Source organism: Drosophila navojoa, chromosome 4 (assembly GCF_054131105.1).
Source record: "Drosophila navojoa isolate 15081-1374.11 chromosome 4, UAZ_NAV_1.0, whole genome shotgun sequence".
In the NCBI taxonomy this organism is placed as follows: Eukaryota; Metazoa; Arthropoda; class Insecta; order Diptera; family Drosophilidae; genus Drosophila; species Drosophila navojoa.
Window position 1 is genome coordinate 11,684,582 of NC_142892.1, and position 27,237 is coordinate 11,711,818.

At 40.7% G+C, this 27,237-nt stretch overlaps 1 protein-coding gene across 1 annotated transcript; it reads left to right on the forward strand.

Annotated features, from left to right (window-relative positions):
- Positions 1 to 14,586: 14,586 nt before the first annotated feature.
- DIP-delta (Dpr-interacting protein delta) lies at positions 14,587 to 26,888 on the forward strand. The gene is made up of 11 exons (XM_030389423.2): positions 14,587 to 15,172; positions 16,981 to 17,087; positions 18,094 to 18,298; positions 18,377 to 18,538; positions 19,130 to 19,258; positions 20,754 to 20,844; positions 21,041 to 21,124; positions 21,461 to 21,570; positions 22,771 to 22,833; positions 23,926 to 24,207; positions 24,317 to 26,888. The coding sequence occupies exons 1-11, from the start codon at positions 15,058 to 15,060 to the stop codon at positions 24,379 to 24,381; spliced, it is 1,413 nt and encodes a 470-aa protein (XP_030245283.1). The 5' UTR covers positions 14,587 to 15,057; the 3' UTR covers positions 24,382 to 26,888.
- The last annotated feature ends 349 nt before the right edge of the window (positions 26,889 to 27,237 follow it).

Genomic DNA, 27,237 nt, shown 5'->3' on the forward strand with positions numbered 1-27,237 from the left:
CGTATCTTTCCGTAGAATCAGTTTGCATTAAAAAATATTCATGGAGTTATAAGGTTTCGGACGAATGCACAAGACACCGAAAAATACCAAAAAAATACCGAAAAAATACTAAAAGTCAAGCCTCTGACTTTGGTAGTTCATATCTTTTGGACTTTTCATCCGATTTTCGAGTGTAATGCCTTGTTAGACGCGTATTTATGCCTAGAATCAATTTGCATTCAAAAATATTCATGGAGTTATAAGGTTTCGGACGAATGCACAAGACACCGAAATATACCCAAAAATACCCAAAAAATACCGAAAAAATACTAAAAGTCAAGCCTCTGACTTTGGTAGTTCATATCTTGTGGACTTTTTATCCGATTTTCGAGTGTAATGCCTTGTTAGACGCGTATTTATGCGTAGAATCAATTTGCATTCAAAAATATTCATGGAGTTATAAGATTTCGGACGAATGCACAAGACACCAAAATATACCCAAAAACACCCAAAAATACCGAAAAAATACTAAAAGTCAAGCCTCTGACTTTGGTAGTTCATATCTTGTGGACTTTTCATCCGATTTTCAATTGGAATGCCTTGTTAGACGCGTATTTATCCGTAGAATCAATTTGCATTAAAAAAATATTCATGGAGTTATAAGGTTGCGGACGAATGCACAAGACACCGAAGTATACCCAAAAATACTCAAAAAATACCGAAAAAATACTAAAAGTCAAGCCTCTGACTTTGGTAGTTCATATCTTGTGGACTTTTCATCCGATTTTCATTTGGAATGCTTTGTTAGACGCGTATTTATGCGTAGAATCAATTTGCATTCAAAAATATTCATGGAGTTATAATATTTCGGACGAAAGCACAAGACACCGAAAAATACCAAAAAAATACCGAAAAAATACTAAAAGTCAAGCCTCTGACTTTGGTAGTTCATATCTTGTGGACTTTTTATCCAATTTTCGAGTGTAATGCCTTGTTAGACGCGTATTTATGCGTAGAATCAATTTGCATTCAAAAATATTCATGGAGTTATAAGATTTCGGACGAATGCACAAGACACCAAAATATACCCAAAAACACCCAAAAATACCGAAAAAATACTAAAAGTCAAGCCTCTGACTTTGGTAGTTCATATCTTGTGGACTTTTCATCCGATTTTCAATTGGAATGCCTTGTTAGACGCGTATTTATCCGTAGAATCAATTTGCATTAAAAAAATATTCATGGAGTTATAAGGTTGCGGACGAATGCACAAGACACCGAAGTATACCCAAAAATACTCAAAAAATACCGAAAAAATACTAAAAGTCAAGCCTCTGACTTTGGTAGTTCATATCTTGTGGACTTTTCATCCGATTTTCATTTGGAATGCTCTGTTAGACGCGTATTTATGCCTAGAATCAATTTGCATTCAAAAATATTCATGGAGTTATAAGGTTTCGGACGAATGCACAAGACACCGAAATATACCCAAAAATACCCAAAAAATACCGAAAAAATACTAAAAGTCAAGCCTCTGACTTTGGTAGTTCATATCTTGTGGACTTTTCATCCGATTTTCAATTGGAATGCCTTGTTAGACGCGTATTTATCCGTAGAATCAATTTGCATTAAAAAAATATTCATGGAGTTATAAGGTTGCGGACGAATGCACAAGACACCGAAGTATACCCAAAAATACTCAAAAAATACCGAAAAAATACTAAAAGTCAAGCCTCTGACTTTGGTAGTTCATATCTTGTGGACTTTTCATCCGATTTTCATTTGGAATGCTTTGTTAGACGCGTATTTATGCCTAGAATCAATTTGCATTCAAAAATATTCATGGAGTTATAAGGTTTCGGACGAATGCACAAGACACCGAAATATACCCAAAAATACCCAAAAAATACCGAAAAAATACTAAAAGTCAAGCCTCTGACTGTGGTAGTTCATATCTTGTGGACTTTTCATCCGATTTTCGAGTGTAATGCCTTGTTAGACGCGTATTTATGCGTAGAATCAATTTGCATTCAAAAATAGTCATGGAGTTATAAGGTTTCGGACGAATGCACAAGACACCGAAATAGTCCCAAAAATACCCTAAAAAATACCGAAAAAATACTAAAAGTCAAGCCTCTGACTTTGGTAGTTCATATCTTGTGGTCTTTTTATCCGATTTTCGATTGGAATGCCTTGTTAGTCGCGTAATTATGCGTAGAATCAGTTTGCATTCAAAAATATTCATGGAGTTATAAGATTTCGGACGAATGCACAAGACACCAAAATATACCCAAAAATACCAAAAAATACCGAAAAAATACTAAAAGTCAAGCCTCTGACTTTGGTAGTTCATATCTTGTGGACTTTTCATCCGATTTTAGAGTGTAATGCCTTGTTAGACGCGTATTTATTCCTACTATAAGTTTGCATTCAAAAATAGTCATGGAGTTATAAGGTTTCGGACGAATGCACAAGACACCGAAATTTACCCAAAAAATACCGAAAAAATACTAAAAGTCAAGCCTCTGACTTTGGTAGTTCATATCTTGTGGACTTTTCATCCGATTTTCAATTGGAATGCCTTGTTAGACGCGTATTTATCCGTAGAATCAATTTGCATTAAAAAAATATTCATGGAGTTATAAGGTTTCGGACGAATGCACAAGACACCGAGGTATACCCAAAAATACCAAAAAAATACCGAAAAAATACTAAAATTCAAGCCTCTGACTTTGGTAGTTCATATTCTTTGGACTTTTCATCCGATTTTCGAGTGTAATGCCTTATTAGACGCGTATTTATGCCTAGAATCAATTTGCATTCAAAACTAGTTATGGAGTTATAAGTTTTCGGACGAATGCACAAGACACCGAAATAGACCCAAAAATACCGAAAAAATACTGAAAGTCAAGCCTCTGACTTTGGTAGTTCATATTTTGCGGACTTTTCATCCTTAGAATTATAGAATTCCAATTAAATCCAATCAATAGCGTTAAACAAACAGCTGTCAAATACAATGACCTTAGATTAAGGTGGTTCTCAGAATTGGGTGTGGGCGTGTCTGCTTACTTTGGTATCACTTTTCCCTCTTAAGGCCAGACAAATCAAGCATTCAGTTGCTTTATTCAAAATCAATGAATATAAAAAATGTTACAAGAACAACGAAGAGGAGCCCATTCTCTCTCTCTCTCTCTTTCTCTTTTAGAAACATGCTTCTCAGCTTAAGTACAATCTCAGCTTACTCTGAACTTGACTGGCAGTCAGAGTGCCAAACTCCGAGTGTATCGGATGCTTCGGACAGTGCCCAATGACTGCCAGCAGCACACGGACGATAGTCCAGTAATTGAAGGGCACATTTTGGCATAGCAGGCGCCGATTTATGAGGCCCCTCGACCACTGGATGACCATTGAGAGTGTGGATAGTGAATCGTAGCCATAATCCAGCAATTGTTTGCATATTCAGCTGCCGCCACACGAATTCGGCTGCTGCTTCCTATGAAAATGAAGCTCACCCCTTTCAAATCGCCATATTTCGGTCTGGAGTGCAGTGTGGACCCTCTGAGCAGAATAATTGAACTCTGGCCCACCCTCGTTGAGCGGAAATCCAGGAGAAGATTTGTCGTCTGCTCTGCAATTGACATTTATCGCAGTTGGGCGCTCGCCAGACAATGAGACTGGCGCCCACTCGAGGTCTCTTTGGAACAACTTAACAACTCATTAACACATTCAGCGGAAACGACAACAACAACAACAACAACAACAATGACTCGACAACGACAACGAAGGCAAACAGCCAGCAATGGAAGCTGAAGTATTTAAAAAGCTGTAATTCAAGCATTAACAATTGTTTAATCATTCATTCACTCATTCATCTATTCTTGGGGATAACCCTTGTCACATTAGTCGAATCGTGAAGACAGCTGAATGCTCACGAAGGCAGATCCCACAAATCTATTCAATTGCTGACTGCCCCACAATCAGAGCTGATTTGGATAAATCTCTCAGCAATTACATCAATTGCTGGTCATCCAGGTGTCTTTTGCCTCCTCTGCGTGAGAACTTTAAGATTATAGCAATAAGTCAAGATTATTATCCTTTAAGGCTTTCATCTGCTTCGCACCTGAAGAGCGTAATAAATGTGATATCATTGAAAATATTTCAAATGAGAGCGTTAGCTCCACTTAAAGGACATTCGAATGCTTCACACTCCTCATCAGTCATCCTCATCCACTCCACTTCTGTTGCCCCTCGGGCACAATTCACATGTGCGTCTGCAGGCGAGGCTGAGAGAGCCCGAGCACTTCTGCCATAATTCCAGTTGTGCTCGACCTCGATCTCGACAATTTTTGAATAACTAATGAAGGTGCCAGAAAAACAACAACCTAAACAATAACAGAGCAGCATAAATAGCAGCAGCAACAACAACAACAACAACAACAACTACTCCTACAAGAGGGTTAAACATTGTGTTGAGGCTCGAATTCCCGGCCTGAATATGAAATTTGGATTTCATCCGACTGTCGACATTCATCTTGCCAACTGTCTGTCCAACTGGTTGGCATTAGGCCGGCTGTCTGTCTGTCTCTTGGCCCTTTGTCCGAGACTTGTGCGTCATTGTCAAAATATTAACAGCTGGCACATTCCAAGTCCAGGCAGAGCTCTCTGCTCATGTGAGCGCTTAAGCCTCTGGCCGGGCTGAAGCTGAGGCTGGCACAGATGATGAAAAATAGGAATTTAACTATTTTGAAATATATTTTGGCAAATAAATTTGTGAACTTGCGACTGCCAACTGCCGGGAATGTGGGTCAAGGCAGTCGGGGTAACTCGCCTAGTGAAAAGACAGCTTTGTTTGGCCCAGCAGTTGCCCCGAAGTAAGTCTGTGTCAAGCTCAAATACGTCTGTTTAAGTGACAAACCAAACATTTATAAATGCCTTAGATATTAATTTCCATAATATTTTACAGCAATCTTCAATCTTTATAGAGTTTTGCTGAATGCGAATTCATTTCACGTGGCTGTTCACCTTTTGTATCGCTCTTACCCTCTCCACTCTGAACAGTCGCAATCGAGTGCAATTCGACTCGGAAGTAGAAAATATCGATTTCCATGAGAGCACAGAATGCAAATGGAGACAAAGAGAGAGAGAGAGAGAGAGAGAGTGACAGAGAAAGGGACAGGTGACAAGGGAGGGAGACATTTACTTGGGGTGTCGTCTGCTTCATATGGGGAAATTCTAGATAGATTTGCTTTTGACTAAATTAAAAACAAACAGCAACAGTAAAATCAAATATTAATGTTCTGTAACGCGATATCCGAAGGGTGCTTCAATTTGATCATTGTGGACAAGTGGAGCTCTGATTCAGATTCAGATACCGATTCCGATTCGCTCGTTGAATGGCGTTGAGTAAACAGCGCCATTTAGAGAAATCAATGCAATGCGCTCTCTATTTGCCTTCGAAACGAATGAAACACCGTCCAAATTGTCATTTAGGCACTGCCGAAAGAACAAACAAACAAAAAAATAGAGAGATATGTTTTCATTTAAAGCGCAGAGTTCTGTTTCTACTCGCAATATCCCCTTGGCAGTGCCAGAAATAACTCCAAATAGACTCGTCTCCACATACATCTGCATCTACATCTACATCTGAGTCGCATGTCTGGTCTCTGCCTCGTTAGTCTGACGGGGCACAAAAACCTTTTTTGGTATTCAAATGTTATTTTTGGCGCAGCATTTGTGGAATTTTTCTGATGCCCCAGCGCAGAGAAGAAAAACGTGTGAAAAGCGGAAGTTCCTGCTGTTGTTGTTGTTGTTGCTGTTGACACCGAAATGTTCGGATAACGCTTCGAGCGACCGCAGCTACGAAACGCCTTCAAACTTTTCGCTAAATTGTTTAGTTTTTTTTTTTATTTTTTATTTGCCGAACTGGAAGCCGGAAAAGGATTCATGTTTGCTGTGCATTCACGCAAAACATAAACAGGGGTCGTCAAAGGCTGAAACAACACTCCAAATGCGAAAAATATTCCAGCTACTCTGCCCCGTGGCTGCTCAACCATTGAGTGCCCTCCCAATTGCCGTGAGTGCTGCTCAAAGGAGGCGTGACAAATTGAAAGCGAGAAGCGAGCATTCAAGTTTGGTGTTAAAAGTAACACTGAGCACAACATCCAGCTCTCCATGAGCAGGTGTGTGTACTCTGTGCGGGTGCTGCCAATAGCAGGAGTCGAGCATTGAGCAAATATTCGGAGCTGCAGGCCTATGTTTAGCCCGAAGAGAGCCAAACAATTATTTCGATTAGTGCATCGAGCAACAGAAATTTGTGCTGCCGCAGGTGCAATTAAATGTTAATCGATTGTGTGTGCACTTCGCCAACTGGAAAGGGAGAAGCACTTCGGAATGCCCACAGTCAAGTGCACAGAGCACAACCTGCACACACACACACACACACAGAGGGAAATAGAAGTGTGTGTGAGTTTGCATAATCAACTGCAGTTGGCTGGGAAGACCGCGAGGATGAGGCGGATGACCTTTTCTGGCTGCCTCCCTCTGTGGGCAGCTCTTGGTCTGAGTTTTGTCTGTTGAGCCATCAATTTCAAGTTATTTTAGTGAAACGACAGTGGGAAAGAGAGAGAGGGAGTGGGATTGAGGAGTTCTTTGTGTGTCAGTTGCGTAATTAATTGTTAATAATTGTGCAACTGTCACATGCAAATAATTTATTTGACGACGCCAATGTGAATGACCCCCCGAGAAGTATGTGCAATCGATGTTAATTCTCGCTATTTACAATAACTAATATCCTTTGGCTTCCCACATTGCATATTGAGTATACGCCCCGCTGCTGCAGTTCCATAATTGCCAGTTGGGATCAGTCTCAACTTGTTCTCCGATATTTGCATGTCAAACGCGTGGTAATTTTATATTACTGCGACACTCGAAGAGCTCCTCCCGCTCACCCTCGAACGCATTATTTATGACTTGTACGTTTTCCGTGTTATTTTATAAACATTTTTCAAAATATGCTGCCCGCGCGAGGCTGCAGAGGCAGCAGAAGCAGCAGAGGCAGCAAGGGGAGCAGAGGCAGCAGAGGCAACTGCTTGCCGACATCATAAAAAAGGAATTCTACGCACCGACGCCTTTATGTTTTATTTATGAGCCAAAGCACGCCCACAAAAAGTTAGCATAGGGCCCACAATGCGCGTCGCGTTTTAATGTGACCAGCTGAGAGAGCAGGAGAGTAGAGAAATAGAGAGAGAGAGAGAAAGAGTCTGGAAGGGAAGATGGCAACTTTTTATAGAGGTAATTATTATTGGGGCAAGTCAAAGACGAGCATATGTGGCTGAGCTGTATCCGAAATCGATTTTCTTATATGCAGATTAAGCACTATCAGGAGTCCAGCACTCATAAATATACCGCAAAGGGTCAAGGGTCGAGTGCAGTTACCCAATGGCCCCAGAGTCGTTTCACATGTGTGTTCCCCCCGAGAGCCAGAGAGCCTGGGAGTCAGGGAGCTGCTGATGGAAGCCACAAATCGCCGTTTAAATATTAATACATCAATCCACTTAATATGCGAGTTTACAGCAACGAATGATGCAATAAATATAAAAAAGGGAAAACACTCAGACAGCACGAGAAAGAGGGAAATCCAAAGATGATGAGCATATGCAGAAGTTGGCCGAAATATACATAAATCCAAAGCTTACTTTATGATGTGTTTTGTCGACAATACGATATGATATCATATATAAATGCATGATATCATAAACGAGTACACAGCGAATGTCCATTAAAGTAACAGCTCCGCCTTGTCGGTCTGCTTGGCCTTATTTTGGCCTTTTCAATCTGGCCACAAAGCAAACAAGATTCTTATGCTGTAAGACAAAACAAATTTTGGTATAAGCGCGCACTTCCGGCAGTGGAAGTGGAAACGGCAGAGGCAGTGTCAGCGTCCTTCCTTGGAGATGCGGCACAAAGGAAGTGCTTCGTTTGTTTATTTCTAGAACTTGTAATGCAAACAAAAACTTGTATTTTCCAAGAGCTCGCCGCAGTCAAACCAGCGGCAAGACACAAAATATCACAAAACAATTTATTTTACCATAGAAAATATGGGAAGAGGGTATAATAAGCAAATTAATTGTATCTGCCAAAAGTTATGTTAGATTCTATTAAATCGGAACTGCCATCGCTCCAAATAAATCAACTTCACCTTAACATAAACCATATTTCAATGTGCATCAATGTTTACTTACTGCAATCCAGGGTATATCACAGTCGGGTGCTCTCCTTCCACTTCTTTCGCATATTCTGGGAGCAGATGAGACTAGCATCGCGTTGGTTCAAAATTTAGCTGTCCAGCGAATGTGTTTTGCTGCAGAGCTGCTCTAGCCAAAGATTGAATAAAATGTTGTTGCCTGTGCGCTTGTGCGTTATGATTGCGCAAGCAGAACAAATATGCAGCCCACGCCCACAGACGGTATATTAAACTGCCCGCCCACAAAACTGTAACTGACATAATTACGTATGCAGAATATTTAAGTGCACTGTGCAAGAGCACAACTAACTTTAGGGGGAGCAAAAGAAGCTAGTTTACATATTTTGCAGTAAATTAAACTATCAAGCGGATAGCAGCTGCACACAAAAATGTTGACATTTTAATTGGCTTACTGCAAAGTGTTTTGCAAGCAACAATTACAGACTGAAGATTAATTTCCTAATAATAATTTATTTGATTTTATTTCCTTTATGTAGCACTTGGTTTATGCACTGTCAACTGTAAAATCAGATTTTAATTTCCACTGCAGGGGCATCAAATTACCCCACTTACTGTCAATTATGGCACAGCTGATGCGCAGACTTTAACGCTTATCTGGTTCGTCTGCCGCTACGCAGCGTGTTTGCAAATCCAATTCAAGTTCAAGGGGGTGGCTTGTAGGCCTAATGCCTAATGGCCCAACAGCCAACAACAACAGGCAGCGTCGCTCTTTGTATTAATTTGTGCACACATTCTTGGCCAATGAGATTTATGCGCTGTGTATTACTTTTTTTCTCTCCACGGCTTTTGCTGTTGTTGTTGTTGTTGTTGTTGTTGCTGTTGAGGCACCCACACAATAGGCAGTCGGGCCACCCACGTTGTCAGCACGCTGCCAGCTGAGAGCGAAGTTCGAAAAAGGCGCGAAGCTCAAACAAACTGTTTATTTTGGTTGGGTTCTTTTTATTTTTATTCGTCTTTCATATCACGGCGCACGTGTTTCGTTCGAAAGCCGCGACGCAGGCGCACCGCAACAAAAACAACTTGAGCGAAACTCGAAACTTGACGAAAGCCGAGCACAAGCACGAGCGCCGCCATCGCAGCCGAGGCCGAAGTGAACTTCGGCTTAGCGAAACGAGCGCTGCGGCATTGGCTGCCAATGAAGCGAAGCATCGAGCCATCAGTTCGACTCGAAACTGCGCCGGAAGTGGACGCCAAACGTGGCCGTGTGTCAAGCGACAACAACAACGAGCAACAATACTGAAAGTGCCGTGGCAACTATTTGTCCGCTGTGTTGTGCGAGTCAGCAAGTAAAATAATTATAAAATAAATTAAATCAAATGTTAATCAATAATTAATGAGATGAAAGTGCATCAATTGACATGACATGAAAAGTGGCCATGGAAATGTGTTTAACAGTGCGACCATAAAACGCAAATGCCGCAACGTCAATGTTACCTGAACTCCGCTTTGTAATTTGCATGCTTGCAAATTCATTAAAAAAAAGAAAATGCTGAACTACAAATTCATCCACTGTTGCTGCTGCTGTTGCTGCCCTCTCACATAAATTTCACGGCAATCAGGCAGCAACACCAGCAGAAGCAGCAGCACCAGCAGCAGCAGCAGCCGCGCTGCAAGTCATCCAAACTTCATTTGTTGCGCTGCGGCTGCTTATGCAGCAAGCCGCTCCTTATTCCGTGACTCCGCTTTGTTTCATCCTGCCCGCTGGTTGGCTTGAAATATTGCTTTCATTATTTATGTTAAGTTTATGCAACATTTTCTACGCTTTTACCTCCTCCCGCCGCCCCTGCTGCTGCCCCTGCTGCTTCTGCTGTTGCTGTTGCACTTTGGCGCACTTGTTTTTAATATCCTTCAGCTTGTAAAGGCATTACGTCTCCTGCCTGGCGCCGTTCTCAGCGGTAAATGCTAACCCGTGCACTCTCATCCAAATTACGCGGCAATGGTTTTTCTATCATTTGTCTCGTTATAGTAGCTGGCTGCGCGTCCTTCCCCCAGGACCTCAGCTGCCAGCTTCAATTGCTGCTTCATTGCACTAGCAGTTATTGATAGCGCTGCATAAATAAAAACAATCGCTTATCTTCTTTGCTGCACGACAGATTTGTGCTTGGCGCAGTGGGAATAAATCATATCTTGACTTATTGAAAAGTGTAATATTATCTTAACAATTTTTTCTCATTTTTTTTTATTGAATTGTGGTTTGATGTGCTGAAGGCAAGTTGAACAAAATGCTGATTGATTGCTGATTGATTTCGACAGAAAAGCAGAAAGTAATGTATACGAATTTGTACTAGGTTGAGAAACCACTTCTGAGGTTCGTTTTATGGCTTATTAATTACCCATAAGCCATGAACAAAATCAAGCTGAGTTTTCCACGTATCGATATGTATATAAATACCTAAAGCTCAAGTCGCGACTGTTCAAATGAACCACAAAGCTGTTTTTGCTCTCTTTTCGTTTCTTCTTTTTTGTAGCATACTTTTAAGCTACTTATGTGCTCTGCTTCTTATACGCCAAAGGCAAGCAGCCGAGAGGCACTCGATTGTATTGTTTTGCATGTCCTCCAGCTGAACAAAAGGCTACAACTAATAGCCGAAACGAGCTAATTAGCTGAAAGAAATATTTGAATAATTACAAAAATACAAAAAAAAGGTTCTTTTGTTTATTTGGGATAGCAATTATAATGTTTAATGGATCTTTAAATGCTTCAAGGTTTTGCCTTTGTTTCGCCTCGTGCATACAAATTAACTTTTTAACTTGTTGAGGCAACATCAAGAAAAATATATATGTGGATATATATATCGTATATATATATATATATGCTCATGTGCATGATTTTTTTCAATGCTGGCAATAAGATTGCAATGCCGCTACTCCTGCTGCTGCTGCTACTCCTGCTACTCCTGCTACTGCTGCATTATCCATTATCCTTTCTCTCTGCGACGTCACGCTGTCAGGCGCGATTCCATTTGCACTGGCTGCTGTCAGCTGCCTGTCTGTCTATGCCGCCACTCAAGATGCAGCCGAGATGACAGCCTTTTGGTTGCCATTTCTTTGCCCCAGCTCTCGCATAATTTATGTTCTGCGAATGGAATTGAAAATTTAACGTACAATGCAAAAAATGTAATGGAAAAATGCATTTGCGTTTATAAATATATATGACTTCTTTGCTATTCTAAAGGTTGCCTTTCCATTTATATACGTCAGAGTGACTTTTTTTGTTGTTGTTGTTAACCTTGTTCATTTGTTTTCAAACTGATTGCATCATAATCACCCAACTGACGTACCGATTTATGCCCCCTATGCTCCTAAGTGCTTTTTAACGAGCTGCTGCTGCTGCTGTTGCTGCTGCCGTTGCTGCTGGTGCTGGTGCTGCTGCTGTAGCTGCTCTAGCTCCAGGTCCTCCCACTCCTGCTTTGTTCTGTCCATTTGGATATTTAGGTTCCCTTCCGTCGCTCTACTATATGACCCGAAAATAAATGCTGTAATTTCCAGGCATGTGCGTTTCTCTGATTTTGTCGCTATAATCTGGTACATGAACCCATAATTTGTAATTTCAACCTAATTACTTTCCCCGCTCCTGCTGCTGCTGCTGTTGCTGTTGCTGTTGCTGCTTCTGTCGGGGGGCGTGACGAAGGCAAAAACATTGTCGTCAGCCATAAAATGTCAGCAGCAAGCAACAAAACGCCCATTTCGCCAGCAGACCTTACTTGCACACGCACACACACACACACATGCACAGCCGGCCACGCCCCCTGGGTTAGTCATGTGTGGGCTAGTACATGTATTTGTGGCTGCTGAAATTTGTGGCGCGTCATATGTAAATTTGTGACAGATGTTTGGAGGTCATTGAAATTGATTTTTAGTTGATTTTTGTTTTGTCTGTGTAGAGAATAGAAATTAAGACATTCGTTGAAATGCCATGGAATTGTTGAAGAATTGATTTAAAAAATGCGTTGAGTAGAGGAAGTGAAGTGTAATTAAGAGCTATGATTAAAGTATGAAAAACATCAGGAAATTCTAGCTCTTAGCTTAAAGCATATACTGATATCAAATACAGAAAATGTGCCTAAAATTATTTATTAAGAGATGGCCTTATTTCTTTGCTGTTGATTTAAACCGAAGTTCAATTTTTTTGGCATAAAACTAATAGTAAAAGTATATTTAGAAATCTATTTAAAATAGCTGAAAATTGCATATCCCTGCTCAAAATATCCCTTTAGTTTATTTATATATTTTTATTATTTGGTTTTCATATGTGAAAAGACAAAAGGAGGCAAAAATGCACTCGAAGCTCTTATTCAATAAATTTGAAATGAAACAAATCAAAACAGCTTAAAAAATATATTCCGAAAATTGTTGATACGTATAAAGAAAAAATTATATAAATAAATAAAAGGAAACAGAAACTTCAGCTGCTTGTCATTTGTATTATTTGAGCTATAAATGAAAACACAATCATATCATACAAGATGGAAATGGAAAATATGAAAGCTCATGCATAAATATATACAGAAAATATTAAACAACTCGTTAACTTCCATGAATATACGATATCATTTTAATTTATTAAATATTCTTCATTTAAATTCCGCGCTTAAAGCCAATAATTCATATTTTTATGGCGCGCATCGCACAATTAAGCAATTTAAAGCACATTATGCACTTTTATTGCAGTTTTTGAAAACATTAAATGCCATTATTAAAGTTCTCATTTATTACATTTATAAAAGGAGCACGACAACTTGACAAATCCTTTTGTTCTATATACTGTCAATTATATTTAATGCAAGCGATTTTTATGAAGCGCCGCTGCCTGCATTTTTCATGAGAATTACAGGAATAGTCGGCGAAAAAATATTAAATTGCCATTTAAATAAAAACGGCGTTGAACTCCCTCGCCCTTTGTTTACTTTGGTATGTAAATATTGCCCCCGGCAGAGCTTTAAATACTTTGAATGCAACATAAAAAATGAAAGCATTATACTATTATTCGTTTTTATTATTAAATGCATGCGTATAAATATATTTAAGCCAAGCGAAATCTGATGCCGAATAAAAAAAAAAAGACAACAGCTGAATCAAATATTAATGTCTTGATGCGCCAACTGAAGTGATGGGAGTGCCATGCAACAGTCCCAGCGACAAGGGCGGACAGGGGACAGGTTACGAGCGACGGATGCTGATATGTCATATGCATTCATAAATCATTTGCCAAAATTGAACTGGCCAAGTCACAGGGCGCCACAAAAACCCAAACGTATCACTCAGTTACAGTGCATTTAAACGCAAGCACATAAAGACAGTGCCAAAACTGTCCAAGTGAAACGAAACGAAGTCTAAATACACTTTAAGTAAGGGTGGAGTAACAAGTAACAGTGACTAAAATGAACAGTGTCTAAAAGGTAATATCTTAGACTCTAGACATTTGCTTTTAATCAGCTAAATCATCTACATATATTATATGAGGTCTTTGTGAAAAACTATCCCACAGCTCTTTCGTTTCACTCTCGCCTCACAGGCCTAAGAAAACTAAGCTTTGGCTTCCTCTAAGTATATCTTCTCAATGATTATGATCTTCCATTAGAGCCGTTTATCTTTCATTTTATTTTTCATTTCCGCACTTTAAACTTCTCGATTCGCAAAGTTTTTCTTCCGAACTCACAAATGTTAGCTAACATAAATCTGGCTAAAAATAGTTGCCACAAAATGAATGTTATAGTCGCAATGTCCACTTGAAGCATGTAAATGCAATGCAATAGGAGTTGGCAGCGCTACAAAATGTAGCAATTCATGTGCAATGAAAATGTGGCCATGTTATGACAACGACAGCCGCTACAACAGCAACAGCAACAGCAGCAACAACAACAACAGCAAAGTCAACCGGAGCAACAACACTTGCGTAGTGGTCATAAAATAGCAACATCAATGCAACGCGTTCATTTGTATACACACACAGCTCTGGTCCGGAATAAAGCGCTATTAATAATAAATGTAGCATTGGTAGCACACACACATACACACACACACACACACACACACAGTCAGTGACACACAGAGAAGCAGTCAAATGAACTTTGCAAAACCGAAAATGCCAACAATAGCAGCAACAACAAGCGGCGAACGAGTCATAACCCATAAAACGCCAGAGCTACAGTGCGTATGAGTGTGCCAGGCACACCAATACACACACACACAAACAGCAACAAGAGTGGAGCTGGCGAGTGCCATAATAATAATAAATGCTTTAATCCCTGAAATCGGTTGCGCCTCTGTGCATATCTCTTGCCACCCCCAAATCCGCTCAGCAATGCATTTTTTATTTTCAATTTTCATTGTTTCGTCTGCAGCAGCAACAGCAACAGCAACAATAGCAGCAGTAACAACAATTACAACAATAACAATGCGAATCGACGCGTCAAGTGAATTAAGCGATTTTTAAAGCTTTACGCTAAATGAAATTTGAATTGGCATCGCCCGAATATACGAATATATACGAAATATGCGCGAGTGTGCACTTGTGTGTGCAAATTAAATTACGCAAATCAAATAAATGTGAAACACAGCAAAAAACCAAAAAAAATAAATCGAAACATACACACACACACAAACCGCAAAACAAACGTATAAAATGAACGAAAAATAAGAGTGAAGCCTACAAATGGAAATCGCCGTGAAAAACTAAAGCCCAAAAAAAGCCAAAGGGAAGGCGCGTAATTAAACGAATAGTCGCTGTGTGTGTGTGTGTGTTAGTGTGCGCGAGTGTGTGTGTGTGTGTATTCAACTAATTCTAATTAAGCGCACAAATTGCACTGAACAAAATGTTCATAATAACGGTAATTAAACTTTTACTAATTGCGCTCAACATATTTCCAAGCCGTTTCACAAATCGGCGGATTATGTTCCTCATCTACATGACGAACCTCGTGACCCACGGTAAGCGAAAGAATTTATTATTGAATTTAATATGTGAAGTTAATTAAGTTGTCTGATTAAAACCTAAATAATTTGGCATAGAATGTACTTAAATATATTTCGTAATTTGATTTATTTATTATTATTATAATGAAGTGAACTCTGGTAATTAAAATGCTCTGCTAAGTCTATTGAGCTAGCCTTAATAACTGTAAATATTTAAGTTTTTACATTCCTCATTTTGTAAATCATTTTCATCTTGCAAGTTATTTTATAAATCTGAAAAACAAATCAAATATAAGACTTACAATCAAAGTAAACCAGTTTATTGGCTTAATTTATAGAATTTACAATGAAATCAATAGCAAATACTCTATTGAAAATATCGACAGTAAACTAAACGAAAAGCAGCAAACAATTTCTGACGAATTTCAACACAATTCATATTTCCCAATCGTAAAAAAAAATGTAGCATACTTTTTGGGGCAAGCAAAAAAGTTATGTTGCAACATCTCTCTACACTCCATGCTTTCAGCAAATAAAATACATTAATTATAGCTGCCAAAAACAGTTATTCCATGCAAATAGACGTATATATATGTAGCTGATGCCAGTTGCCATTGCAACTGCAACTGCCATAGCAGCTGCAGCTGCCGCCGGAAGTCCATGACCCGCAGGCCAAATATAATCAACGGCTGCGTTAGTGTCATTATGAAATAATTTAACAAAGCAGTTCATTTTTTGCGCCGTGTTTTATTTTAATTTAGTTTTTCGTTTTTTATCTAGCCGGGAGCCGGAGCTGCTGTCGGCACGTAGTCGGTAGTCCGTGGCGGTTACCGCAGCCTGTTGAGGCATTGCGGACGTCCTTGGTTGTTGTTGCGTTTGTTGCTGTTGCAATTCACTTTTGTTTTTCTATGCATTCATTACGTGTACTGTATATGTATGTGTGTGTGTGTGTGTGTGTTTGTATGTTCCTTAGCAGCGGAAATGGCATACAAAAGCAAAACATCAGCCCGGCTGTTAAGCACGGCAAGTGGATGCCCGCGTTCATCCATTGCCACAGCAATGCGGCAGGCTTAGGGTGTGCAGGGAGTGCAGCTAGAGCGGGTCTTGTTATCTTCAGCACACAGTTGCAGGCCCGCATGCCAACAGCACTGCACCTGGCGCCATGAACCGCGTAGCGCCCAGCAACAGCCAGGACAACACGGACACGGATACGCGGAGCTGGCATTGAAATTGAATGCAATCTAGCTGCTGGATGCCAGCCTCGTCGTCTCGGGCAATTTGAGGTCTCATTTTACTAATTAAATTATGACTCAGCTCGACAGCTTCGACACCCAACACCTCGTTCTATTTGAAAAGCTTTGTTCGAATAGCTCCTGGCTAAAATGCTACAATATCTCAAGCTGAACAAACAAATAGTTGAACCGCTGGGGGAATACTTTTGAAATGTCTGCTTTGAAATTTAAGTTTCCAAAAGATTAATTTTAAATAATTTGTATGAAATGAAAGTATTGTGAGAGGAAAGATGAGCAGATATGATATAGATATTAATTAAATTAATATTAAATATAAATAAACAGAATATATTTAGAGTAAATTCCATAGCTATATTCCCTTTAAATATCTACCAGAGTTATTTATGTCCTCTCTTATTTGTTTTCAGTTAACTCTCGCTCTATGTCACTCTCTCTCTCTCTGACTTTCTCTCTCTATCTATCTATCTCTGCTTATGTTCGCCCACTCTCATTAGCATATTTGAGTTCTCATTTGGCTGCAGATGCTGCTCATTAACTAACCGAGTTGTCTATTTTGCTCTTCATTCACAGTTATGATGGATGAGCCACGCTTCGCACAGCCCATACCAAATGTCACCGTTGCCGTGGGCCGTGATGCCAATCTGCCCTGTGTGGTCGAGCACTTGGGCGGCTACAAGGTGAGTGCAGCGAGCCAGAGAGGCCAGGGGCGGGGCCAGCAAGTGTCATAAATCGTGCGTACGCTGTGAAACATCCATTCGCCATGGGGCGGACGCTCCAGACGGGCGAAACTGTCTGAAATCAATTTCGTGAATTGCTCGCAGCACTCAGTCACTCTCGGGCAGACTCTAATGCCGAATTGACAGCTAGAAATGGAGCCAGATGCTGTGCCTATGACAAGCTGTGGCCTGGCCAGCTCTCTGTTGAGCCACTGTTTTAGACTCGAGCAGGAAGGAAGGAAAACTAATAATGAAGAAGTCGCCACACCACAGACAGCACAAAGGCAACTAAATCAACAGTTTGATAAGTTCGAGCAGAAAAACTAATACGATGAGAGCCTGCTTTGTGGAGCCAACAGAATGACTAGAAAATCACTTATCATTTATCTCAGTTGCCCTGCTCGGGCCGCGCTCTCATAACAAATCACAAATATTTACTCGCCATATCAACTTCATATAAAATGCTCGCCTGCTGTTCGCTTTCCATGGACATGCGAGTCCAGAACTCCAGAGTTTGTCTCTCTCTCTCTCTCTCTCTCTGTCTCTGTCGCTGTCTCTGGCAGCTTCTTCTATCTGCTTCTTATTGGACTTTCATCAACATTGGTTGCCAACGAGCTGCTGCTGCTGGTTATTGTCGAGCTGAAAACGAGAAACTCATTGCTGTCACTGGGCAGAAAGTAAATTTGAAAAGTTTGCAGCAAAAGGCGGCGGCAGGACAAAATCCTTGTCGGGACAGCATGCCCTGTCCTTGTGTCACACGCAATGCAAGCAAACGAAGCCAAACTGATGCGGCTAGAGAAAAAAAGTGTATTAAAAAAGCGGAAACAGCTGTCAAGCTGCTTTTCTCTCATTTCTATTTTTTCTAGCCACTTTCATGCATCACAACAACGCGTTCATTTATTATAGCTAGTGTGTGAGTGTGTGTGTGTGTGTGTTGCACAATTGTATATCGATTGTTGCTTTGCAGGTTGCCTGGATACACATAGATCGCCAGATGATACTCACCATCCACAGGCACGTCATCTCGCGCATACCGCGCTACAGTATTACCTATGCGGACAACACCTGGCTGCTGCACGTGAACCAGGCGCATCAGGACGATCGCGGCTATTACATGTGCCAGGTCAACACCAATCCCATGATTAGCCAGGTCGGCTACCTGCAGGTGGTGGGTAAGTACCGGGCAAACAAGAGCTCCATATGCCCTCCAGTCCCCACCTAATGCTCACCCAATGCCAATTGCGTTGCAGTGCCACCCAACATACTGGACATTGAGAGCACGCCGTCTTCGGTGGCAGTGCGTGAAAACCAGAACATCAACATGACATGTCGCGCCGATGGCTTCCCCACGCCCAAAATCATTTGGCGTCGCGAGGATGGCGAGGAAATTGCTGTGGAGAAAAAGAAAAAAGGTATGATTGGGGGTCGGGTATAAAATGCTCCAGCGAGGGTGACTTGAAAAGTTGTGCAGTTGGAATATGGAATGGGTGTTGTTAAAAATTAGCTATATAAGTCTTATTAGGTCTCTTTTAGATTATTTTATTACAAATTGAATAATGCTAATGGCGCATAAAATGTCTCCCAAATGATATTTGCTTTGTCAACCTAGGTATATGTAATATCTAAGCATTTATTACGTTTCCTGGCAGACAAGATTTTCTAATTGAATGACATTGGCGGTAATTGAAGGAATTAGATAAATACATATACAATCTCATTCAAAGTTTATCACTGATATTAAATCCTACATACTTAAATAATGAAAAGCTTCTACTACATTTTTTTAAATTCCAACTTGAGATTTCCATTTAGTCTTAACTTCAATAAATTCACATATATCACAAACTCTTTAACCTACCCACGCATCTATGTACACATGTCATTTAGCTGCTGTCTCATTGAAAATTCTTCATGCTCTGCACGTTTATTTCCATGGTGCGGACGCTTCCTTCCGACAAACATCAAAAACCAAAAAATAACATCAACAACAACAACAATGACAGTGCTGGTCTACGATGGGGATGTCCTGCCATTGACCAAAGTGAGCCGCAATGAAATGGGCGCCTATCTGTGCATAGCCACCAATGGTGTGCCGCCCTCCGTCTCGAAGCGCATTATATTGGATGTGGAGTGTAAGTAGTAGAGACAAACATTTATATGGGTACAAGTCGATTGACTTAAGCGAAATGAAAACTACACACACACACACAGTGGGAGAGGGAAAGAGAGGGAGAGAGGGAGAGGCACACATATAAACATTATATTGGCATGGCTGTAACACGCGCGCGCACTTAACGAGAACGATGACAACGACTCGCAGTCGCGATGGAGTATCTATGCGGCAATTCATCCATCCATCCAGGCAGGCAGCCAAGCAACCTGTCAGAGGAGCCAGGAGTCAGGAGTCACGAGAGTCTCTGTGCCGGCTGCTCATCAATTTAGCTGCTGCGCCCCGTGACAAGCGCAGTCTTGCTAATGCACCTGATATATGGAGTCGGGCGTTCAAGTTGTGCGGCTGTTGCACGCCGTGCGCCAAGTAAACGCTTGTTAATCCTAACGAGTTTCTGCTGCCCCCTCCGGCCTTGCCACCTCTCGCGCTGCGCCATGCCTACACATTGACAATAATTCACGTCACGTACCTGCAATAAAGTCACTTGCCGGCATTGCACGTATGACTTTGACGGCGTTTCCCATCTTTTTTTTCTTGTTTTTTGCCTGCCTGCTCCTATTTTATTATGAACGGTTTGTGCGTGGCAACGGTGCACAGGTGTGGGGGATGAGGGTGGTGCGGTTTGGTAGGGGAATATTGCGAAATACAGGTAGGCATTGACAGTGTGCGTTTAAATTTCCAACCAGCCATTCGCTGTTTCAATCTCGTGTTTGCATTGTGCGCAAAACTGGGGCAAACTATGCCGCATGCGAGGCTCAATGGATAAATATTGATGGGCGAATATAAGCAGCAGCCTAGGCTCTGATATCTAATGAAATTGTTGACAGGCCCGACTTGAAATAACTCAAATTGAGGCGAGTGCAGCTTGTCTAAATGAATAAATAGCTCAAATAGCTGCTGGCTGTAATATATTGAAATTTCACAAGAACTTTCAATCGTTTAGCCCGGCTCAACTCTAAAAGTATATTAGCTATTTAACCATGTGCCCGGAGCTGTAAGCAGCTCCTCCTACTCCTCCATTTTTTTTAATAGTTGCCAGCAACCACATCACGTACTTCCTGCTAAACTTTACTTCATTTTTCTTACTTTTTGCACCGGAGTCAGCTCGGGCAGGCAACGAGCGTATTGTCTCGCATAAGTTTTCTCTTTTTTAGCTTTGTCATTGCACTTTCATTTTAAGCTGGGCAGACAGACGACATTACTCACACACACACACATATACGTCAGGCAGACACGCGCACACACACATACTTGGGGTAGACACATATTGAACATACGTTAAGCTGCAGCTTATGCGTACTTTGGCCAAACGCTTAAAATGCAATGCCAACCAGTCTAAACACACACACACACACATCTCTATACATGTACATATATATATATTGATTCGTATTTCCCCTTGGTATCATTCACTTTATCAACATTTCTCTGCTTCTTCCCATTCACCTCTCTTCCAGTCTCGCCCATGATTTGGGTGCCGAATCAACTTGTTGGCGCGCCAGCTGGCACAGATGTAACCATCGATTGCCACACCGAGGCCCATCCGAAGTGAGTTTTTCTCCCAATTTTTTTTCAATTCTATGTAGCCATACATTTAAACATTCCGTTTTCCATTTCTATTGCACCTGCAGCAGTCGGCTGAATCGTAGCTGCCTGCGATTTTGCTATGCCCTTTGTTTTCATATTCCATGCAAACTTTCTTTTCGATATGTGATGAATAACTCGTTGTTGTTGTATTTTGCAGAGCCATCATCTATTGGGTGTACAACTCTGTAATGGTATTGCCGAGCAAGAAATACAAGACCGACTACACTGAGAACTCGTATCGGTAAGTCAAATGCTTGAAACTTTAACCTCGACACGAGAGCCCAGCTCAAAATAGTGTTGTTAAATATTTATTATGCATTTGCTCTTGACTACAGCAGCAGCGGCAGCAGCAGCTGGGGTCATGAGCATACGCCATTTAAGTAGAAATGTTCCCAAAAACGATTTCACCTACAAAACTCCAGAATGAATATTTATTACATTTGAAACTTGTCTAGTCGCTTGTCTGCTTGAGTCTGGAGTTTTCGCTGAGTATTTGGTGTAGTTGTTTTTAGGAACGTCTGCCAATTGGTTTTCTCATTACTATATGTTGTCTCCCTCTAACTGCCTATTTGAAAAGCGCCCACATGAAGCTGACGATAAGAAACCTACAATATGGCGACTTTGGCAACTATCGATGCATCTCAAAGAATTCTCTTGGGGAAACGGAAGGCTCCATACGTGTTTATGGTAAGTGCATTTGTATTGGTAGCTTAAGTGCACTAGTTGCAGCAAAAGCACACACACACACTCAGACACACATTCACTGTGATGCACACTTAGCCAATGCAATATCGAGCGCCCTTTGAGCCACAATTTTGCCAAAAGCTTTTACCTATGTGCCGCTCCAGCGCCCACAAGCAGCCTGAATCCAGCCGGAGTCGAACTGGGGCTCGTCTAGCGCTCCGATATATGCGCTGTGTTTTGGAGCGTAAAACTAAACGAGCGGCCACCAACGGAGCTGAACTGCGTCTGTTTGGGCATTCGGCTTTCGGCTTTCGGGCTGGATCTGCCAAGCCCGCAGCAGCACCAGGAGCAAGAGCAGCAGGACACGTAGATACATTCACCATAAACGTAAACGTAAACATAAAATAAAGGTGCATTCCAGAATTGTTTGACTCTGTATCGTGCAGCCTGCAAAAGGCCTCGTCTCAGACAGGCCTGACTACGCTCGGCCGACACGTTCTGCTCTGTGTTTCGTTTATTTTTACTGTATTTCATTTATTTATTTATTTTTTATGCACTTCAGCATTTCGAGACCGTATAAAATGTATATGGAAAAATATAAAAAAGAGAGAGCAGAGTACGTTGATTGTATTCGGTGTAGACTTTGTTAGAAATGTTTGTGCTCAGACATCCAGAGTGGGATCCCACTAATATTTGAATGCAACAATGAAGTTATGCTAATGCCGGCAGCACTATAAACCTCAAGTCCCTAGTCTTATAGATTCATATAGAGTGACATATGCAATAAATTGCTTTAATTTTCTAGGGAACCGAAACCTTAACTTCAATTAAATTGAATATATGTACGTACGCCACAACATGTTGACCCAGATTTTGCAAATAATGTGGCTTATCGAGGCTCCATATACGGACTTTAATTTATGTTCCTTAAGGCGCTTGCCACTTGAGCGTTTGAGTTGGAGAAGAAAATGCTATGACCTTTCCACTGGCACCACTTGACACACAAAACCGCAAAGCAGCTGGCCCATGTATAACTCACGCCAGTATAAATTGAGAGAATGTATAATATATATACACACACACACACATATATACACACACACACACACATGCATATAGAGTGTGCTTGAAATTAAAAACTCGTTTGCTTGATTTTATCATAATTAATTATGCGCTGCTATTCGATTCCGTTTTCTTTTACAGAAATACCTTTGCCATCAACACCATCCAAACAAGTAACGCACACCACCGTCGAGTCCAGGGAGAGTAAGTATAGTATCAGACGAGCTGATGTTAACGATATGTGTGTGAATAGATGGCCTGGGGCAGGTGCAGGTGCAGGGGCAAGGACTGGGGCTGGGGCTGGGGCTGGGCGAGTGGCTCTATAGCTGGGTATAGCAGTTCGCTTTTGTGCTTAACACATGCCATAGAGCCTGGAAAGCGACGAGCGCTGCATAAACTGTGAAAGTCACACCGGCAAACCAACACTTACTCACACACACACACATACACACGCACACACTCACCGAAAAGGATACAGGATACGGCGAGCCACAAACAAAACTGCGAAAGTAGCATCTAAGCCACACAGAGCCACAAATACCAACAGACACACACACACACATGTATATATATATATATTTAGAGCGAAAGAGAGAGACAGAGAGAGTGCAAAGTGTGAGCTGCTGGGGGACAGCGACACGCCCACAAAAAGAGATAAAGTAAAGCAAAGCACTTTTGACTATTTCAACGTGGGGCTTTCGAAACTCAAGTCGAGCAGAAAAGTACACACACTTTCAAGTTCTCTCTGCCCTCAGCGTGTGCCCGACGCGTCGGCTGCAAGTCCAGGGCAAAGCAATATGCTGCGGATTATGCTGTTGGGGATTTTCGGGGGCATTAGGTTGGAAACACATTTGAAACACTGCCGCGCAGCCAGCAAAGGCAACAGCAACAGCAATGGCAACTCCTGAGAAAGGACCAAACATATTTTATTTAAAGTGACTGGCGCGACGGCGACTGCCACTGCAACGGAACGTAATCCTTCCCAGGCAACAAAAGGATGTGTTATATCTATATATGCAGGACTGTTGCCACGTGTGTGTATGTGTGTGTGTGTGTGTCCATATTGGTGTGTACTCTTGCTGGTGTTTGTACGCGTGGTAAATTTTTGTATCGCAGCCAAGTGGCTGCCACAAGATTTCCACACAATTTAACTTGAAAACCATGTCAGCAAAGGTTACACAAACACGGGGTGGAGTAAGCTTTCCTCTTATTGAGTTATTAGCCATACCTTAAGCAGTCGAAGCGTGCTAATATTAGTTGTTGTTGTTGCACTCGTCTTTACACTCGTTCTTCTAGGCAATATAATACCATCTTTACGCAACGATACAACGAAATCGCTGCAAACGGATCTGTATGCCATGAAAAACGATTTGTATGCTGGCAGTGGCTCATCGTCGTCGGGTTCCAGCTCATCGGCCGCCTCCTCCTCCTCGATGCAGACCGCCCTGCTGCCCGGCGGCGCCGCCGGCAATAGCCTCTCGGCATTGAGCGGCGCCGGCGGCGGCAAGGGCTCCCTGGCGATAGGCAAAAGCATTTTCTACACGGAACGTCCACCGAACGAGTACGCCAGCTCAGTGGGTAAGTTCAGCTAGCAACTGATAAATCTAACAAAATCTCTTACTAAACTATATATACATATATAAATATATGAAAATCTATTTGTGCTGCATTCCGTTGGGCCACACAGCTGGAGCTAAGCATAGGCTGAGCTGGCTGGGCGCAGGATTAGTTATGCTGTTCGCTGCGCTCTGAAATCAATAATTTAGTTACTCCAAAATAATAAAAAGGCATTTGTAAAATGCAGCCAAAGGGGGTACAAGGGTTAGTATTTAGGGGTGTACTTATTTCGCAGCTGAAACAAACTGAAAACTGAAAACCGAAACGAAAAAAAAAAAAACAAATATAAATATAATATATATATGAGGAATACTAATAATGTTTATAGTTGTAATAATATATGGTATAGCTTACAAACGAACGAAATTTGTAAAATGAAAATTTACGTTAAATAGCGCAAAAGAAAGAAACCAAAAATAATTGGAAATTTTGCTAACGTGTGCGGCAAAAACAACAATAAATGCTCATTCTATGTACAATATGAAAACTTTTAAACATAAGTCACACACACACAGACAGAAGGAAATCTTTGATTATATATGTGAGCATACATACATACACATATATACTTAAGTTTATATGTACATATATAACGTACATTTGTTGAGCCTTTTTGTTGTGTGTTTTTAGGATTTGATTTCGACTAAGCTAAAAGCTTTTCCAGCCTAGACTTGAATAATATTTTTCTTTAGACAGCTGCTAATTGAATTTGAATATATCCAATTTATGCACTTGAATTAAAATTAATTTTAAAATAAGAAAAGAAAATATACGAACAAAATGAAAATGTCATATCTGAAAACAAACAGAATTTATCATATCTCCCCCTTGACGTGAACTTATGATGGAAATACATATGCAATTTAGTTTTTATTTAATTTTTTTTTTTTTATGGATTAAATTATATTATTTTATTTCATTTTACTTTGCTCTTCAGTTTATTTTATCTTTGGAGTTCCTTTTAATATGTATAAAATTGCAATTATTTTAAAGGAAAAAAAAAAGGGAATTACGAAAATTGCGAGCAGGCCATGCCCAAAAGGGAAACGCAGCGCCAGGCTAGTTTGTCAAGGCTTTACGCAGCTGGTCGAGGCATTAAAACGCCTTCGAAATGTGATTAATTTTTACATTACGCTCACCTACCGGCCTCAACTCGATCACCTCCGCCCACCTGCGCCGCCCTCCTGCCTCCGGCAACAAGAGAAAAGAAATTGCAATAATAATATCCCGGCAACGTGCACGTGTCTCGCATTGGCTTGATTTTTCGTAGAACGGCGGCAAATTGCTGCTTTACTGGCTTCTGTGCATATCCTTGCTGTATCCTTGCTGGCCGTGCTGTGCTTTTGTGCGCTTTCATCATTTTTTAATAAATGCACATGCTAATTATATTATTACTCATACGACCCGTGGCACGACACGCTGAAACGTTGTCTGCGCGAAATACTTGCAATTAATTTCAGCATAAAATTGCGTGGCCTGCGGTCTCTCGCTCGCCCGCTCCCTTACACTCTCTCTCTCTCTCTCTCCCTTACTCTCTCTTATTCCCGCTCTCAATGACACACAGTTAACATGTCCAATTTATTGGTCATAATTCATGCAGACCAATGACGCTGCCCCCAAAGGCGGTCCCAGCGGCTGACTGCCCAGCCGAACCCCAACGCTAGCGACAGCAAGAAAAATGGTATTAAGGCCAGAAGATATATAGCGCATTTGCATATAAATATACATAGATATGTATATACAAATATATATGTATGTGTGTGTATATAAACTGGGCCGGAGTGCAGTTTGGAGGGCGAAAAGGCCGAACGCAGTTGCCAATTTACTGTATTTATGTCATGTGTTGCTGTTGCTGTTGTTGGCATAACTGTATACAGTTTTAATAATTTAAACCGTGTTGCATCAAAGCTGCAGCACGTGGCAGCTGGCCAAGATGCACAACTGTTAACCGCTGTTAACTGCAAAAGGACTCGCCGCGCTGCGCCGCATAGATAAATGAGTGTATTCAAAGTAAAAATATGAATAGTCAACATTGTCGATGGCACACAATAAACGCATTTTATTTTATTTAATTTCATTTTTTATGCTCTTCATGTGATTGCCACTGTTGTTGTTGTTGTTGTTGTAGAAGCAAATAAGGGCATGCGCATGTTGACTTACACGCATTGTCGCTTCTGCCATTATCGCGAACAATGCAGCTAATTAAGTATTATAAATGCAAACCATAAGGCAGCAACAGCAGCAGCAGCAGCAGCAGCAGGAGCAGCAAGAGCAGGAGCAACAGCACGCATTTCGCCCCAAGGACATACAGGCCAGAGGCCAAAATTGTCAGCATGCGCATTAAATGTATTTTCTTGCACAAATATGAAATTTTATTTATGGCCTATTCATTTAAGTTCTCTTCTCGTTTTTCGGATTAAATCAAGTGTTTCTCTGTTTTTTTTTTATACAACTCAACCGAAATGTAAATACACGAATTAGTTTTACATAATTCTAGAAAAATATTTACATGTAATGAAAACGCTGTAAATCGAAATTGCCTTTTTATGTAAATAGCTAACAACAATTATAAATAATTATTGCCACAATAAAACTCGATAACGCAGCGCAATATAATTAAAACAGTCAGTCTTGAAAACAAACCAAAACAAAAAATAAACAAATATAACACGACAGCATAAATAAAAGTAGTATTCCAATTCAAAAGGCATAAATATTAACGAGTTCTGAATACAAAAGCCCAAAAGCCCAACAACAACACGAAATCAAACAAAATAAAAGTAAAGTACATTAAAAGCGGGCAGTGCTCGTATTTAAGCCTATTTAACTATAAATAATTGATAGAGAAATTAAGTGAAAATGATTGTAATTAATTATAATATGCAAAAACAAGTAAATATACATATGCATATAAATATATACATATATAAATATAAATAAAAAAATTAATTATGTTGTTTGTTGCCTGTATTGAAAATTTAAGACGAAATA

What these genes read in the sequence shown, in the direction of transcription:
- DIP-delta (XM_030389423.2), top strand. Translation starts at nt 15,058, where the DNA reads ATGTTCATAATAACGGTAATTAAACTTTTACTAATTGCGCTCAACATA. An exon ending in AGCACTTGGGCGGCTACAAG is followed by an intron (nt 17,088 to 18,093) that starts GTGAGTGCAGCG and finishes GTTGCTTTGCAG; the next exon opens with GTTGCCTGGATACACATAGA. An exon ending in CATTATATTGGATGTGGAGT is followed by an intron (nt 19,259 to 20,753) that starts GTAAGTAGTAGA and finishes CCTCTCTTCCAG; the next exon opens with TCTCGCCCATGATTTGGGTG.